At 46.4% G+C, this 18,817-nt stretch overlaps 1 protein-coding gene across 2 annotated transcripts in view; it reads left to right on the top strand.

Moving 5' to 3' along the window:
- Positions 1-18,817, top strand: part of EIF3D (eukaryotic translation initiation factor 3 subunit D) — a 103,323-nt gene that overhangs the window by 56,229 nt on the left and 28,277 nt on the right. For both annotated transcript variants that reach the window (XM_033929858.1, XM_033929857.1), the window contains exons 9-10: positions 9,928-10,075; positions 10,188-10,318. In XM_033929858.1, coding sequence (XP_033785749.1) covers positions 9,928-10,075; positions 10,188-10,318 — 279 coding nt within the window. The remainder of the gene's footprint in view (positions 1-9,927; positions 10,076-10,187; positions 10,319-18,817) is intronic.

Raw genomic sequence — 18,817 nt, 5'->3', positions numbered from 1 at the left:
GGGTGGGGATGTGGTCCGGAGGGGGAATGCCCACGATGTTCAGAGGGTGGGGTTTCCGGCAGGAGGGACTGGGCATCCCTCCTGCCGGCGATGTTCATTGGGGACTGGCAACCGCTAAACATATTGCGGCAGGGAGATCCTTTGCTGCGATAAGCTCAGCGGCCGCGTCTGCTTACAGTACATTATAGGTATCTACCGCGAGCCTAAGGAGGGGCATAGGGCCCCCTAGGCCCGCCTAAGGCTACTTCCAAGCCAAGGCACACCCACGCCTAGCCTTAGGTGGGGCTATGCGCCTCCCTAGGCTCCCAGAGGCGCCTACAATGTAGACAGCCTGCCTCAGGAGGTTTTAAAAAAAAACAAAAACGTGCATCCCGATTGGCTGGTTAGGCAGCAGTTGGCTTGATGAATTACAGATCTAAAAAAAGATCGGTTTTGTGCTAGTCCGATAAGGTTGTCCAGCATCATCCCCATGATTCTTTTCAACATGTCCAGCCATCTGATTGCAGGTTGCACTGTTCGCCTGGTTCGATCATAATGTCCTCCTCCAATGATCTTTTTCTTCTGATAGTGTGACCAAAATAAGACAGTCATAACTTCATCATTTGGGCTTCGATTGACATAACCGGTTTGATCTCTTCTAGATTTGATTTATTAGTTCTTTTACCGGTCCAAACTCCTTCTCCAGCACCAAAGTTCAAATGAGTCAATCTTCTATCTGTCTTATTTTCGTAATGTCCAACATTTGCATCTGTAATTGCACACAGTCAGTGCAGTGTAGTAATTCTGTGGTACCAGCCTGTCTATGTACTTCCAGTGTGACATCCACAAATGGTGTCACCCCACTCTATAGGGTCTAAAACACTTCTGTGTCCACAGAAGGTGATTAACAATATTTTCACTTATCAATGTTTGTTCAAACTGTATCAACTTTTGCTATCCACCAGAACAAGATGTTGGGGACTACTGTTCTGTTTTTCCTGGTACTTCAGTAGAAGATTTCCTTTGGCTATCCTAGGAAATCTAAATTGCTAGATAAACTGCTAAATCTTATGTTATATCTGTGCTCCATGTTCCTCCTAAGCTCAGCAACAACAACAACAACAACATACAACAGCTTAATCTTACAAGGGATGTACAGTACTGAATATTTAATCTCTTCCTCTACTAAATTAAATTTGAAATCCCTCTGTTTCCACTATAGGTCAGGTAATTTAGCCTTGAACTGTGAAGGTCTCACATTTTATTTAGGCATCTGCACCACGTTCAGCAAAGTGGTTGAAGCTCTGTTAATGTTAACAAGACATTTGTCAATGAAAAGTGAAATACTGTGTTCTGTCAGCCCCCAACTTAATGTTAGCATCATCCCTAACCCTGGTGCTAATAGTTATATCTCCAACAAGAATAGTAAGGAAGAAAGTGGTCATCCCTGCCAGGTGCCCCTCCCTAGTTGATATATTATTTAATTATTTATTTCTAAACTTCCTTGACCGCCTATAACTAAGCGGTTTGCAAAATAAAACATTCACAATGGTTCAGAGGACAACATACATAAAATACTTTCAATACACATTAACCTACTAAAAATAGCAGAAAACCTACAGGAAGAGTTACATATCATCAATCTTCAGTGATTCTAAAACACAAGTGAGAATGTCCCCTCTTAATTCTTACACATGCCTTAGGCAAATTAGACAATCCCAGCATGGTGGCAAACCAGCTCAAGATATTCCCCAGTGCAAGTGGTTGAACTCCTCAGCATCAATTGCTAACAGAAAAGCCTACTGTTTTTATGGCCTGACCATAGTAATTAATTAATTTTCATAAATTGTTGACCACTGGTCTCTGAGGAATAAACCTCATCTGGTCTAGGTGAATAAGCTTCGGGATTGATTTGATCAAGGCCTTTAGGTGGCCCACTCAGTTTTAGTCCTCTGTTCCATGGGTATCGCGCATCCATCATGAACAGTGCCAGTCTGCTTCCCTATTACTGCATAGTAATACTGCCTTGCCACTCCTTGCTTTTTGAAATTTGTGATATTCAAGGGCAGCAACGCCTTACCATACCTCCGACTGTCCAATAGATGGGCATCTCTGTTCTGCATCTCCTATAGTAATACCACTCCTGCTTAGTGGTACTCTGCCTCTTTGAGAATAAGTTTCCATTTCCTGGGAAAATTAGAGCTTTTCACCTTCAATGATTTTTAACTTTGAATGAGCAGATCTGCGCCTGGTGCCACTTCTTCCAATATATAGGACAGCCCCCAAGTCCAAATCGAAATATGAATCACTGACCACAAAGAATTCCTCATCTAGAGTTGTCAGTACCCCACCACAATAAACACAGGAGAGACCACTGGGAAATGTATCAAAAATATTTCTAATTCTATCCATGTTAAGTTGAAGCACTGGTCTAGATCTTTTATTAACAAGTATCCCTAGATACTTGAATGCCTTAACTGCCCTTACAAAGTTCATGTCCTCTAAATCCAAAGGGTGGGCTAGGTCATTCAGTAGTATGACATCAGGCTTCTCCAAATTTACCTTATATTCTGAAAAAGTAGAAAAGATTTTTACTATGTTCATAAAATGTGGTAAAGATTGGCTTGGGTTGCAAACAAAAATCACTTATTCCGGAAAGATCAACCCTAAACCAAAAGAGTAACATCCATCATTGTTTACTTTACTTAGGGTTTAAATATTTAGCAAGAATGAATGGTTGAGATTGTGAAAAATCCGCAGCTTGCTTCATTTGTACTGACTGTTGCCTAGTAAGCTTCCCCTTTGTAAGACTGTTAACCCATCTTCAAAGCTAAAGAGTATCACAACTATCTCTCTATGCTTGTCCTCATATGGGGTCCCTAAGGCTTTGTGAGCTTGCTCCACAGGTATCGGGGTTCAGTCCATATTTTTACTGTCTTGTAACAAAATAATTCTGGATACTTCTTGGATATAAGACTTCATAGACAAGGGGTGAGCAACCTGTGGATCCAAAGCGGCCTACTGTTGAATTTTATATGGCCCACAAGACCATGAGAAGTATATCATTAACCAGAGTTTGTCAGTTTTAAATATTGTATTTTGCAAATGTTTTCAGAATAGCCATTCTAGCAGTTTGTTTCCATCATTTTTTAAATTTATTTATTACAAGTGATCTAAGAAACTCTGTGCATTTCTGGTTCCAGCATTATGTAATATTACAGCCCACCCCTGCCGTAGACTCTGCCTTGTTGGTCTTGGGTCCTTAGACTTTTTTTCCTCCATCCATGATTCTCCAAATCATCCACTTTGTAGAACAATTCCTTCTCCTTTTCTAATTTTGTTAGTTTAACCCAGGCTCTTGGTTATGATGACATGCTCCTTAAGTTTAGCTTCTGTTTCTTCAACTCTGGTATCCAGATCTCAGTGGCCAGGTCATCAGTTTTACTTATATTTTTCACTGACCAATTTAAGATCTTTTTTTTTTAAATCAGCCAAGTGCTTGAGAAGCCCTCCTAGTCTCCCTTTCGTTTTTCTGTCATGAGCAGGCCCCTCAAGCAACACCTCACACTGAGTCTGTTGCCATGCTGCCCTGGGAAGTCAAGTGCAACCTGATGTTTCACGCCACTAAAGTGTGCCAATATTTGCCCTTCCTTCTCCTGTAATTGGTTCTTGCTTTCAAAACTCCAGAATGACACCAGGAGTCTCTTAGCCCTTCAGATTTTACCATGGAATGCTTTTATTTTGGGTTTTATCAGCACGAGAGGAGTTCTCTAAGATTGAACTGCATTCTTGGACACTGATGTCACCAGCTTAATGCAAATTAGCATTTTATATACTTATGCTTTCAGCAAAGGAATTCTTTCATGCTGTTAACATGTTTTTAGCAGACATGTAATCTGTATGGTGTTTGATGCTTTATCTGGTGATGAGATTGTGTCATGCACACATACTTCCTGGAACATGACTTTGGATATTTTAATATATAATGTATACATTTTTTTCTATAATACAAATATGCTATCATAACACAATACTATTGCACCCCCTCAGCTAGTACTTCCCCCACCTCTCAATCTTTGTCCTCTTCCTATCAGCTCCAGTGTCTGCTGCTGGGGACTGCTGTGTTGCAGAGTAGAGAATGACACGGTGGCGGGTTACCCGCGGCTAGCTGCATTTAGCCGCGGGTAACCCGCCAAAACGGGGAAGAAAAAATAGTGGCATAAGAACATAAGAAGTTGCCTCCGCTGGGTCAGACACGAGGTCCATCGTGCCCAGCAGTCCGCACCCGCGGCGGCCCATCAGGCCCATGACCTGTAATGTGATCCTTCTCTGATCCCTTTTATCCTTCTATCTATACTCTGTCTAAAACCTATCTTTACCCCTATTTGTATCCTTCAATCCCCCTATCGTTCAGGAATTTATCCAAACCTTCCTTGAACCCCCGTAGTGTACTCTGTCCTATCACAACCTCCGGAAGCGTATTCCAGGTGTCCACCACCCTCTGTGTAAAGAAGAACTTCCTAGCATTGGTTCTAAAATTGTCCCCTTTCAGCTTCTCTGAGTGCCCCCTGGTGCTTATGGTTCCCAATAATCTGAAGAATCTGTCCCTTTCCACCCTCTCTATGCCCTTCATGATCTTGAAAGTCTCTATCATGTCTCCTCTGAGTCTCCTCTTTTCAAGGGAGAAGAGCCCCAGCCTTCCCAACCTGTCTGTGTATGAAAGGTTTTCCATACCTGTTATCATTTTCGTCGCTCTTCTCTGGACCCTTTCAAGTATCGCCATGTCCTTCTTGAGGTACGGTGACCAGTACTGGACACAGTACTCCAGATGCGGACGAACCATCGCACGATACAGTGGCATGATGACTTCCTTCTTCCTGGTCGTAATGCCCTTCTTAATAATACCCAACATTCTGTTTGCTTTCTTGGAGGCCGCTGCACATTGTGCCGTTGGTTTCATTGTAGTATCTACCAGTACACCCAAGTCTTTTTCAAGATTACTATCCCCTAACACTGACCCCCCCATTTTGTAGCTGAACATCAGGTTTTTTTTCCTAAATGCATGACCTTGCATTTCTCTATATTAAAACGCATTTGCCATTTGCTTGCCCACTCCTCCAGTTTGTTTAGGTCCCTTTGTAGGTCTTCACATTCTTCCGTGGTTCTAACCCTGCTGCAGAGTTTGGTGTCATCCGCAAATTTTATAACTTCACACTTCGTCCCTGCTTCTAGGTCGTTTATGAATACATTAAACAACAGCGGTCCGAGCACCGACCCCTGGGGAACACCGCTCGTGACCTTCCGCCAGTCCGAGTAGTGTCCCTTCACTCCGACCCGTTGCTTTCTGTCTGCCAACCAGTGTTTAATCCATCTGTGTACGTCCCCTTCCACCCCGTGGCTCCACAGCTTCCTAAGAAGCCGCTCATGGGGCACCGTGTCAAAGGCCTTTTGGAAGTCGAGATAGATGATGTCTATGGGTTCTCCTTTGTCCATCTGGCTGTTTATCCCTTCAAAAAAGTGCAGTAGGTTCGTTTGGCACGATCTTCCCTTGCAGAAGCCGTGCTGGCTCACTTTTAGTTGTCCATTTTTTTCTATGTGTTCGCAGATGGTGTCCTTTATTAGTGCCTCCATCATCTTGCCTGGGACTGAAGTCAAGCTTACTGGCCTGTAGTTTCCCGGGTCACCCCTCGATCCCTTTTTAAAGATAGGTGTGATATTTGCTATTTTCCAGTCTTCCGGGATCTCTCCAGTTTTCAAGGACAAGTTGCAAATTTGTCGGAGAGTTTCCGCTATTTCGTTCCTTAGCTCTTTTAGAACCCTTGGGTGGATTCCGTCCGGGCCCGGTGATTTGTCGCTTTTTAGTCTGTCTATCTGTTTGAGAACCTCCTCATGGCTTATCTCTATATGCACCAGTTTTTCCTCTTGATCTCCACTTATGATCTCTTCTGGTTCTGGTACATTCGATGTGTCCTCGCTCGTGAAGACCGACGAGAAGAACTTGTTTAACCTGTCGGCTACCTCTTTTTCCTCTTTTACCACCCCCTTTCTGTCTCCATCATCCAACGGTCCAACTTCCTCCCTCGCCGGTTGTTTCCCCTTGACGTTTCTGAAGAACGATTTGAAGTCTCTGGATTTCTCAGCCAGCTTCTCCTCGTATTCTCTCTTTGCTTTCCTAACCACTCGGTGACATTCTTTCTGGTAATTTTTGTGTTCTTTCCGGTTTTCCTCGGTTTGGTCCTTTTTCCATTTTCGGAACGATTTTCTTTTATCTCCTATCGCCCTCTTTACTTCTGTCGTTATCCATACCGGGTCTTTTGTTCGATTTTTTTTTTGCACCCTTTCCTAAACCTGGGAATGTACAGGTTTTGTGCTTCCAGCACCGTGTCCTTGAATATGGACCATGCTTTCTCTACGGTTTCCATCCATTTTGAGCGATTTTTGAGTTTCTTTTTCACCACTGCTCTCATAGCTTCATAGTCCCCTTTCCTGAAGTTGAGCGTCGTCGCTGCAGTTCTTTTCACTTTGGATGCTCCTACCTCTAGTTTGTACCGGATCATGTTGTGATCACTATTTCCTAGTGGTCCTACAACTGCCACTTCCTTTGTAGGTCCTCCTAGTCCATTTAGGATTAGGTCGAGAGTGGCATTTCCTCGCGTTGATTCTTTAACAAGCTGTTCCATGAAGCAGTCTCCCACAGCCTCCAGGAATTCTGTTTCCCTCGCACATCTTGAGTTCCCAATGCTCCAGTCTATCCCGGGGTAGTTGAAATCCCCCATCACCAGTACACTTCTGCTTTTGCATTCTCTCCTCAATTCTGCTTCCAGTTCTTTGTCGTTTGCTTCCGTTTGCCAAGGCAGGCGATAGTACAGTCCCAATTTTATGTCAGCTCCATTTCTTCCTGGTAATTTAACCCATAATGATTCCAGTTCTTCCACCCTTGCTGCCGTATCCAATCTGGTCGAGTGAATGGTGTCCTTTATATATAGTGCTATTCCTCCGCCCTTCTTGTGGGTCCTGTCTCTCCTATAGAGATTGTACCCGGGTAATACTACGTCCCATTTGTTCTCCTCAGTCCACCATGTTTCTGTAATTCCAATAATGTCCAGGTCCTCATTTTTAGCTGTGACTTCCAGTTCTCCCATTTTGGCCCTTAGACTCCTTGCATTAGCATATAAACAGTTTAAGTCCTGGTTTTTTCCCATTCTCGTTCTGCCTTGTGAATTTTTCCTCTTGCTGTCCACCTTGCGGGCTTCCAGCCCCTGAATTCCATTTTGTTCTTCTTCTCTCAATGTCTTGTCTTTCCCGTCCTCAGCCTGTTTCCTCAAATTCACCTGTTCCCCTAACTCCTGCTGTATGCTCTTCGTTTTGTTCTCTGGTTCCACTTGGCCTTTGGACCCCTGTGGTGTGCCATTTGTTTCTTCCCAGCATTGTTCCCACTCAGCATCTTCATTTGATACTGTTTTCCGAAATGTCGACGTCAGGTCGATGTTCGGCTTTCCCCTTTTTCTCAGTTTAAAGCCATCTCTATTTCTTTCTTGATGTTGTTTGCCAGCAGTCTTGTTCCCGCCGTGCTCAGGTGTAGTCTGTCCTTCCTGTAGAGCTTGTTCTTCCCCCAAAAAGTCGTCCAGTTCCTCACAAAGTGGAAGCCTTCCTCTTCACACCATCTCCTCAGCCATGCGTTCATTGCTTGTAGCTCAGTCTGCCTCTTCACATCTGCCCTCGGTACTGGCAGGATCTCTGAGAATGCTATCCTGTTCGTCCTCGGCTTCAGTTTCTTCCCCAGGATCTTGAAATGTTCAGCCTCTGCGGGATGGGGACAAGGCCATTCACCGCCCCGTGGAGCGGTGAATGGACTTGTCCCCGCAGTGAGGCAATCAAGATCGCGCGGTCCCCGCCATCTCCCTCCCTCCACCTCACCTTTGAATTGGAAGAGCACTGCCGGTTGAATTTCTGCCGGTCCGCGTGAAGAAAAAAAAAAAAGCCTCTCCTTTTCTCCTGCTCTTATCGCCATGCTGCAGCTACTAAAGCCGACAGGAAGTCTATCCGATGTCAATTCTGACGTCGGAGAGGACGTTCTGGGCCAGCCAATCGCTGCCTGGCTGGCCCAGAACGTCCTCTCCGACGTCAGAATTGAGTCGGAAAGAAGACTTCCGGCTTTAGCAGCTGCAGCATGGCGGTAAGAGAAGGGGAAAAGGACGGAGGCTTTTTTTTTTTTTTTTTTGAGCGGCAGGGAGGCAGCAGGCTGGCTTTGGCTAGGGAGGGAGAAAGGTAGACAGGCACAGGCAGGCAAGCTTCGGGGGTGGGTGTGGAACAAAGTGTGGAAGGCAGTGAGAGGGATATGGGAAGGAGGCACTAGGGGCACTAAAGACATGGGAAGGAGGCACTGGGGGCACTAAAGACAGGAAGGGGCACTAAGGACATGGGAAGGAAGCACTGGGGCACTAAAGACATGGGAAGGAGGCACTGGGGGCACTAAAGACATGGGAAAGAGGCACTGGGGGCACTAAAGACAGGAAGGGGCACTAAGGACATGGGAAGGAAGCACTGGGGCACTAAAGACATGGGAAGGAGGCACTGGGGACACTAAAGACAGGAAGGGGCACTAAGGACATGGGAAGGAGGCACCGGGGGCACTAAAGACATGGGAAGGAGGCACCGGGGGCACTAAGGACATAGGAAGGAAAGAGGGAGGGAATAGAAAGGGACAATTCTTGGGCCTGAGTGCAGAAAGGAAGAAATGAAAGAAAGGATACACAGACAGAAGGAAACGCAACCAGAGACTCATGAAATCAAACACCAGACAGCAAAGGTAAGAAAATGATTTTATTTTCAATTTAGTGATCAAAATGTGTCAGTTTTGAGAATTTATATCTGCTGTCTATATTTGTCTATTTTTCTGTAGTTACTGAGGTGACCGAGCTTGCGGAGATGGGGCAGAAACAGGGTTTTAAAATTTTAGTCCTAGTAGTTTGCCGGTCCACAAAATAATTCTTTTATTTCTGCCAGTCCACAGGTGTAAAAAGGTTGAAAACCACTGATGTAGAGTATGCCAGCTTTCTTTTTCGCCAAGCCGCGCTCACATTGATCAATCTTCTCCTCTCTTGCAACTTCCTGTTTCCGGTTGCATCAGAGGAGAATATTGAACAAATGAACACCCGCACATGCGACTGGGCGAAAAAGAAAGCCGGCATACTTTACATCTAAGGTGAGATGGAGGGAGGGAGATGGCAGAACACTGCAGTCAGTCGGGTGTCTGATGTTTTTGTATCACTGCCTGCCTGCACTCACATTCCAGATCCTCCTGCATTTTTAGTGTGCACAATTGACCTGATTCGAACTATAGGTGAACATGGGGGACACGGCATTGAAAGAGAGGACAAGTTAATTGATTTATTTTATGTTCGGTTTTTACTACAGAGCAGAGGCACTGAAACAGATTCTCAGTGCAGTAGTAGTAGTGGCAGAACTCTCTTCTGTCTTCATGGTGTTTCGCAGTACTGAGGCTTATATGGATGCTGCGGGGGCGGTGAATGGGATGGCAGTGGCGGTGATGGGGCGGTGAAAGGGATGGCGGTGACGGTGACGGGGCGGTGAAGGGAACGGCGGTGACGGGGCGGTGCAGAGGATGGTGGGCCGGGGACGGTGCAGTGACGGGGACAGATTTTTTCCCCGTGTCATTCTCTATTGCAGAGCCAACAGGAGAAAAATTTAGACCCATCAGCTACTAATGTATAGTTGAGGAATCATTAGCGCTGAACCATTAATGAACTTAAAAGTAAATGTCTAAAAATTGAAGTCTTAAATGTGATGCACTGCAGAATTGCCACAACCTGTAGAAGCTCATACTTAATTTTGACAATCATTGTGCTTGTCTCTCTCTCTCTTTCTCTCTCTCTCTCTCTCTCTCTCTCTTCTTCCATATCCCTTGACCCTTTTTTAATCTTTTAGTTGGCAAAGACACAAGGAAATGTGTTTGCTACAGATGCTATCCTGGCCACCCTTATGTGCTGTACCCGATCTGTAAATTCCTGGGACATTGTGGTTCAGAGAGTAGGATCGAAAATCTTCTTTGACAAAAGGGACAATTCTGATTTTGGTAAGTAACTGGAATGGGACCAAATGAAGCCTGCTCCTTTTTTTATAGAGAAGACATTTCTGATTAGTGCTTCTTACAAGTTTTTCATAGGGCAGTACCCTATCTTTTACAGACCTACTCACCGTCAGTGAAACAGCAAATGAGCCACCACAGGATGAAGTGAATTCTTTCAACTCTCCCAGGAATCTAGCCATGGAAGCAACATACATCAACCACAATTTCTCCCAGCAGTGCCTGCGGATGGTACGTAGGCGTATGATGATCTTTATCGTCCCTCAAGACCAGCACAGAAACTGATGGGTTATTGCTCACCTCAACCAGCAGATGGAGACAGACACACAGACTTTTGCCTTTAGTATAAGTGATCTGTGCAATCCCAAGTACAATCAGTCTGCTCTCAGGTGGAGGTGATAAGCTTGTGCTGTCTCTCCTTGGTTTAATATAGGGCTGTTGGATGTTTTTAAATTGGCCTTCTTGTGGTGCCGGATTGAGCTTGGGGGGACACTTTCAGAGGTCCATCCAACCTCGGGGGTGCCACACTTGACTGGTCGAGCCCTTCCCCCAATTTCTCCCACCTCCCCCTGAATTTTTTCTTTAGAGGTGCCTCAGTTGTAAGTCTTGCCACCAACTACCGGCAAGGCATATAGCTTTGAGAGCCAGTGGGGTCTGTTCAAATTAAATTAAAGTTGTGTTGGGGGGGAAAAAAAGTCCCAAGGCAGTGCCGGTCTGAACGGAAGCCTTCAATTAAGATTATTTGATTTTTATTGCTAACTTTCTTTCCCTTGTAGAAGTTTTCGCAATGAGCACTTTCAAGAAACTTGAAAAGTGTTCATTTTGCTCAGTGCACGCGATTGATGTGGCTGGCGTTTGCACAAAGTGCACCAGTCACCACGAAGGGGAATCCTTGTCGACTTAGGGTGCCAGCGAGCAGGGTTCACCACTCGTCATGAGCAGGGTGCACCACTCATCAGCAGGCAGTGGGGAAGCCTGGGCTTCCCCTACTGCCCACACAGAGATTTTCCCAGCCGCTGACAGGGAAATAAGGTTTAGGGAAATAAGGTTTCCTTTACCACTGATAGTGCTGGGGACTCCCATTTTGCGACTGCTAGCTTGCCTGCTTTAGCAGCTGGGTCTGTTCAGGCCTATTTGCCACTGCAGGCCTCTGGGGAGTTTTTTTCAGCGGGTTTTCTGCCGGTTTTGGTGGGAAGCTCCGCCATCTTGTCTGCAGCCTCAAGTGACCTTTCCCCTGTCTTAGAGAGACAGGAACAGGTTTATGCTGGGTCTCCTGCCTTGGCAAAGAGTCCTGGTTTGACCCAGATTTTGTTTTGATCATCTACAAGGCATACTTACTGGCGACCAGAGGTCTCTAGTTTTTCTGGAGGGGTCCTATGCCTTCCGTGTCTACCCCCCATTTGCCCCCTCCCCCCAGCATCGACTCCCGCCCAGCTCCCCATCTTTGTCCAAGTGGCTGCGGTTTTCATGGGGCGAGGATTTTTGTTTGGAGATGCGTTTTCTCCTGATGAAGGCTTGGACTCCTTGTTGGCCCTCCAAGATCCTCTCGAGGAGATGGATGACACTGATGTGTGTTTGTCGGAGACACCAGCTGGCAAGGATGTGTTGGTGGTGCGCATTTTTCACTGGAAAGAGCTTCAGGAGCTTATTCTTCAAGTTTCGTCGATTTTGTGTTTTGAGGAGGACGCAAAAGAACCCCTGCTTGGGGGATCCAGGCAGTCTTACTTTCGGTTGTTGTTTTTTCTTAACTTTATTTTTATTGAAATTGCAAATAACTTCACAAGGATCCTCTTGTTACAATAAAACAGAAAGAAATCATATAAACGAAATTACAACAGCAATGCTAATTAACAATGCCAATTAACTAGTAAACATTCCATCTTTCTCAGATCACAACTTGAGGGAGGAGGATTCCAAAGAGTAAAGAGAGACTCAAAAAGGAAAAATAAAACTGAACCAATATTTTAGAAATAGGCTTAGCAGCTATAATCTCATATTTATGGTCAAATATATTTTTATTGAGCAATCAAGAAAGCAACAGGTTAACACAACAAAGTACAAAACCAGCTCAACAGAGTATGAAAGAACCCCAAAAGAACCCTCCCTCCCCAAAACCCAACCAAAACAACCCCCCTCCCACCCCCATTCCCCACCCCTGGGTCCTCCTTCCAAATACACAACAGCAAAGAATTAGAAAAGAAAATTAAAATACCAAGCAAAACAAAAGGACAGGTACAAACAAGAATCATCAATTAAGTATCCGGCTACGAGCCAGAGGGGTCAGAGTAGTCCAAAAAGGTTCCCAAGTGGTCTGGAAAAGGCGGCCCTGGTGAGAAGACAGATCAGTCACATCCCTCCTCTCCCACATCAGAAGAGAAATCATTCGGCATCTCCAAAGGGAATAATCTGGTGCTTCGGCCTCAAGCCATTTCAGCAAGATGCATTTCAGAGCAATCTGGACAGACCACTTAAGGAAAGCTGCAACTCCTTTAGAACATGGAAAGTAATGAGGAACAGTCCCAAACAAAAGCAAAGGGGAGCTGCGAATGGTGATATGGCAAAGATTCTCCACAAAAGCAAAGATAGCAGTCCAAAAAAGTTGTACCTTCGGGCAAGTCCAAAACATGTGTCCTAAGCTTGCTTCCGGAGCCTGGCAATGAAGGCAAGCTGCGTTGAGACGGAAGTGGGACAAATAAGCCCTTTTAGGAGAGATATATAAACGAAAAATCAATTTAAAATGTTGTTCCCAAAAGGTAGTATATTTACGAAAGGCAGGCAGGCGACGGACAGCCTGAAGGAGTATGTCAGAGGGTAAATCAACAGCAAGATCACAAGACCAAGCATCTCGCAGCCGAGAATGGTCAAACAAAGGGGATTCATCTTTCAAGTGGCGATGATGGAACTTGAGGGGGACCGGTTGTTGGGAACCAATGGTAAAAGCCGTGGACAACGCCTCTTGACAGGAGGCTTGCAAGGAGCTAGAAGGTAAGGAAGAAATGTAATGATGGATTTGCATGTAAGCAAAATAGTCAGTAAGTGGGAGAGCAAATTCCGCTTGCAATTGAGCAAAGGATTTATGGGTGCCATCATTATTAACCAATTGAAATAAATATTGAATACCCCTTGTTTCCCACCGAGCAAAACTCGGCCCATCAATCTCAGGCAAAAAAGAGTCATTAAAGCAAATAGGCAGAAAGGGAGAGACAGAGGGAGAAAGAGTGTGAAATTTACAGACCCAATGCCAAACTTTCCACAAGGGTCGGTGCAGTATTTTCACAGAAAGAGACTCAGGTTCAAGAGAAGGGATAGAATGAAGATAGGCACTAAAGTGAGTAGAATGAAAACAGGAAAGTTCCAGAGATGTGTTAGTGAATGCTGAGGTACCCCTAAAGAGATCATTAATATGCCGCATTCCACAACCAACTGTCAGATATCGGAGATTCAATAAACCCAAGCCACCTCTGTACCAGGGAGTCGTCGCCCGCTTATAAGACAAACGAGGTCTCTTACCAGCCCAAAGAAATTTCTGGACCAGTCGCTCCAGTCTGCGCTCGTCACGAAAAGTTAAATAGAGGGGAAGGACCTGAAAAACATAAAGCCAACAGGGAACTAGAAGCATGTTATACAGGTGCACTCAACCCAGAAGCGAGAAAGGAAGAGTTTCCCAAAGGTGCAACTTATTCTGTAGAGCCTGAAACAACGGCGCAACATTTAACCGGTACAGACTAGATAAGTCTAACGGAATGGTAACCCCCAGGTACCGCAAAGCGGAATCAGTCCAATGAAGAGGAAAAGCACCCCGCCACGAAGTTCGTAAGTCTGGTGGAAAAGGTAAGGCCAAGGATTTATCTAAATTGAGAGACAGCCCCGAATAAAAACCAAATTCAGAAATAAGGTCCAGGGCAGCCGGGAGAGAATCTTCAGGCCGGGTAAGAATCAAAAACATGTCATCCGCATACGCCAGAGTCTTAAGCTCGGAGTCGCCAACCGAGAGACCCCTGACCTCCGCGAACCCCCGAAGAGTACATAATAATGGTTCCAAAGAAAGAAGGAACAGAAGGGGGGAAAGAGGGCAACCCTGTCGGGTACCACGAAGAATAGGGAAAGAGTCAGAGCGGGTCCCGTTGACAAGCAGAGAAGCCTGTGGATTAGAATAAAGTGAACGTACGGCATCCAGATAGAAACCTCCTAGTCCCACATATTCCAGGGTACGAAACAAGAAGGACCAATGGATGCTGTCAAATGCCTTAGAAGCATCCAGGCTGACAAAAAGAGTCGGAATTTGGCGAGATTGACACTGAGCAAGAGCTAGAAGTACCTTGCGGACATTGCTGACAGACTGACGGCCCCAAACAAAACCGACCTGATCCTCATGTATAAGCTGTGGTAAATGAGGAGCAAGACGATCAGCCAACATGCGAGCGAAGAGTTTGAGGTCCACATTTATCAAAGAAATGGGGCGATAAGACCCCGGCAAATCAGCTTCCTTACCAGGCTTCAAGAGCAAAGAAATAAGGGCCTCGTTTGCAAAGCGCGGAAAAGAACCGCAGGCAGTAGCTGCATTAAAATATGCCAACAAAGGTCCATAAAGAGTAGGAGAAAGGAGCCGGTAGAAGTCACCCGAAAACCCATCCGGGCCCGGAGCCCAATCAGAACGGAACGCTTTAATGGCAGACTCCAATTCAACCGCCCGAAACGGTCTATTAAGAGAAGAAATCACATCCGCCGACAAACGAGGGAGACCAGAAGAGTGAAGATAGTCCATCAACAGCTCCAACGAAGCGTCATCCGGAGCGTCATATAATCGGCGAAAAAAGTCAAATAGGACCCCAGAGATCTCAGAAGTTTGGGACACCACCCCACCAGTCCGGGTCCGTAGAGATAAAATCGGCTTCCTGCCAGTCGCAGCTGTAACTAAGCGGGCCATAAGGCGTCCAGGCTTGTTCCCATAACGAAGAAAGCGGTGCTGATAAAAGGCTTTACATTTTTGGGAACGAGAATGAAGAAGAGAGTTCAAAGCCGCATGAGTAGACAGATAACATTCCCGAGTCTCCCAGGAAGGATGGAGAGAAAAGGACCGCTTCACCGAATGCAAGGTCAGTTCCAGATTAACTATCCCTTGATTAATGCGCTTGTTACAAGCGGACAAGAAAGAGATGATATGCGCCCGGATCACCGTTTTCCCAGCCTCCCAAAACAAAATCGGGTCATCCATGTGAGGAGCATTATTGGCAGAATAGACATCCCATTGAGACTGTAGAAAGGTCCGAAATTCTTCATCCCGGGCAAGATAAAAGGGAAACCGCCAGGACGAAAGCCGGCAATATGTAGCATCCAGGATGACATCCACCCAAATCAGAGCGTGGTTGGAGATAGATAGAGGACCAATCTCGGCTGACTGAACAGAAGGAAACAAAGAAGAAGACAAGAAAATATCATCTAAACGAGACCAGGTACCATGGGCACGAGAAAGATGAGTATAGTCACGGACTTCAGGGTGAAGAAGACGCCAAGGGTCTACTACGGAAAGAGTATCACAAAAGTCAGAAAGGAGACGACCCTTCGCACCGAAAGAAGAAACAGGGGAGCTAGATTTATCCAAATCAGGACTCAGAACCAAATTAAAATCACCCATGAGAAGGAGAGGATCCCCAGGAAAAGTAGAACAAAGTGTAAGCAATCGTTGTATGAAGGCCGACTCCCCCCAAATTGGGGCCATAGACCACCAGAAGAAGATAGGAACGGGCTCCCAAGGTAAGGTGCAAAAGCAGAGATCTACCATCAGTCGCTTTATCAAGAACTTGCACCCCAATAGGAGAAGATTTCTGAACCAACACAGCGACTCCACCATGGCGGCCCTGAGAGGAAGCAAAATAAACCACCCCCACCCAGGAACGACGCAACTTAAAATGTTCCGCGTCAGTCAGACGAGTCTCCTGCAAACATGCAATATCCGATCAACCACGCTGCAAGGCAGCCAGGATTTTAGACCGCTTCACAGGGGACGTGATGCCCCCAACATTCCAAGAGGTGAGTCTAAAAGGGGTACCCAAGTCCAAAAGTTAGGAGAATGTACAGAAGAGAAAAGAAAAAGGCATGAAAACTACCCCAAGGGCCCAGCCACCCCCCAGAGCAGAAACACGTAGTAGCATCAATCAAAAGGAAAACCAATAAAAATATTCCATAAGACAAAATAAGGAAAACAATCGGAAGGAGGACCCCCCCAGACCCATCCCACTCCACCCCATCCCAATACCCCCCAACTACCCAACCCATCCCAACACCCACCCCCTAGGAAAGAAAACCCGCCCCACAAAAGTGGAACAGAGAGAAGTCACACAAAGATGGAATCGGGGCCCCAAATCCCCCAACCCCACTCCCATCTCACGCACCCCAGGCACAGCAACAAATCCCCATACAGCCAAACCAAACCCCACCGGAGGTCAGGAGAAACCAGAGCCAAGGTGCAGCAGTGCTCCAAAACCCAAAGAGCAAAGGAACCCTGCAAACAGTCGGCACACAGAGAGCACTGCTAGGCCCCTCCGGGCAACACCCCCCCCATGCAAACAGCATACCACCAGCCACACAAACACAAAACTAAAAAAGAAAATGCAAACCCCAAAACCATACAAGATCCCTAGCAAACCAGTGAAACAGGCACTCCCCCCCCACCAGACAGTCCATCCGTCCCCAAGCACAGCAGGACCCCAAGCTAAGCAAAGGCCCTACAAACAGTCCAATCAAGCAGGATAGGGCAAACAAACGAAACAAGCAAAAAGCCAACACCCAAAGACCCACAGAAGAGAGGAGGCCAGCAGGCACTCCGAGGAAGCACACTCTGGCAATGACACATTCACTCAAAATCAGGAGACCGTGCCAAAGGCACAGTAAGGGCCCCCTCAAGCCACCGCACCCAGGCAGAAGTCCCGCAAACCCCCAAATGAACAAACAAAGGCAACCAACCAAATAGGCAGGACCTGGCCTGCTAAGAGGACAAGGCAGGGGAGGTAGAAGGGTGCAGGAGTAACAGAAGGCAGAGGTTCGAAGGCACAGTACAAAAGTAATAAACACTGAGGTACAGCCAAGTCAAAAGCATGGGTAGAGGCAACACTCCAACACGGACCGGAGCTCCAAAGGGTCCAAAAGAAAGCAAGGAGCCAAACTAGAGTCACGAAGCAGGGGTCCTGCAGACCAGAGGAGAAAGCTCCATAGGATAATGCTAGGGCAGCGCAGCAGCCGTGGACAGATGTCTCAAGGGGTCGAAGAAGGCCCCGCTTCTCCCGGTAGTGTATCCAGATAGGCTTGTGCGGCCTCAGCCGAGGTAAACATTCGCCATCCTGAGGGGGTCCAGATCTTGAGCTGTGCCGGGTATAGAGGAGCTGGAATCGCAGCTTGCGATCATAGAGAGCCGAACACACATGAGAGAAGCGCCCTCGGCGTTCTGCTAACGCGGGGGAGTAGTCCTGGAACAGGCGCACAGGGGTATCTTCATAAGCAAGAGTGTTCCGCTTCTGTCGGTATTGTCTCATTCCACTCAGCTTTAACACGCCCGAAGTTGTGAATCTTGATATGGTAACCTCGAGCCCACTCCCCGGTCATCAGAGCGCACGGCCCAGGCGGTGTGCACGGTCAAGTCGCAAAGGTCCCACACCAGACGGAAGTGGCAACGCTGCCTGGAGCCAAGACTCCAGGTGGAAAGGAGTCTGGCATCGGGAACCGTCTTGGGAGACCCACCCAGGCGCAGGTTGTTTCGCCTCGAGCGATTCTCGAGGTCCTCCTAGCTTGTCAGCCTGCCGTTGAAGTTGTGCCTTCATGGAAACCAGCTCTGCAGCAGAGGCCGAACTCGTGTCTTCCACCCCCGAGACGCGGATCATCTAGATCGCCCGTGAGCCTGGTGGTCTCCCCCAAAAGGGCTTCAAGCGAGGTAGTTGGCTTGAAAGATGGTTCAATCTGGTAGTCCAGAGCCCTCACCCACTGAATGCGACAGCGCAGCGATATGGGCCTCAGACAAGGGAAGCGCGGAACCCGAGTCCCCTGTCGCCCATCTTAGGGTCAGGCCGCGCCGATCGAGCTCCCTTTCTTTAGTTGCACAGCTCGATTTACCACTCATGACCGGGTGGCTTGCTGCACAAACCGGTCCATGCACGACCAAAAGGTCCTGAAAGGGGCAGACCATCAAAAATAAACAAAAGTCAGAGTTGAGAGATTCAGGGCCCCGGAGCACGAGTAAGGCACGTCTCACTCGGCTCAGCACATCTCTTGGTACCTAATCTCATATTTATAACTGCTGTTCTATATTTTCTGATTACCCCCTTTTGTCAAGGTCTTCAAATCCAAAAAGGAACATAATTATTTGGGTATAAAGAAGACATTTAACTCCCCAAAATTTTATTAAACACTTGCAAGGGTATGCTAATAAAAATGTTCCTTCAAGATCTAACGTCTCCTTTCTCATTGAAGAAGTTTCCGACATTCCTGCATGGTTCTGGTGACGTCTGGGAAAATCCTAACTTTTTTTCCCATGAAATAAACTTTGTGTATTTCAAAAATATAATTTTCATGATAGCATTCAGGTCTTGCTCAAAACTAGAGCTATCAGTTAAGTAGCCCTTTCAGTATTTTTCTGATACTGTAGATTCCAACAGCTTAGTGATGTTTTAAAGAGGTGTCTTGCTGTGTCTATAATTCAGGCATGACTCCAGTAACCTTTTTTATAGGTAAATAATAAAT

This window comes from Geotrypetes seraphini, chromosome 2, assembly GCF_902459505.1.
Source record: "Geotrypetes seraphini chromosome 2, aGeoSer1.1, whole genome shotgun sequence".
In the NCBI taxonomy this organism is placed as follows: Eukaryota; Metazoa; Chordata; class Amphibia; order Gymnophiona; family Dermophiidae; genus Geotrypetes; species Geotrypetes seraphini.
This window is presented reverse-complemented; position numbering and strand designations above follow the sequence as displayed.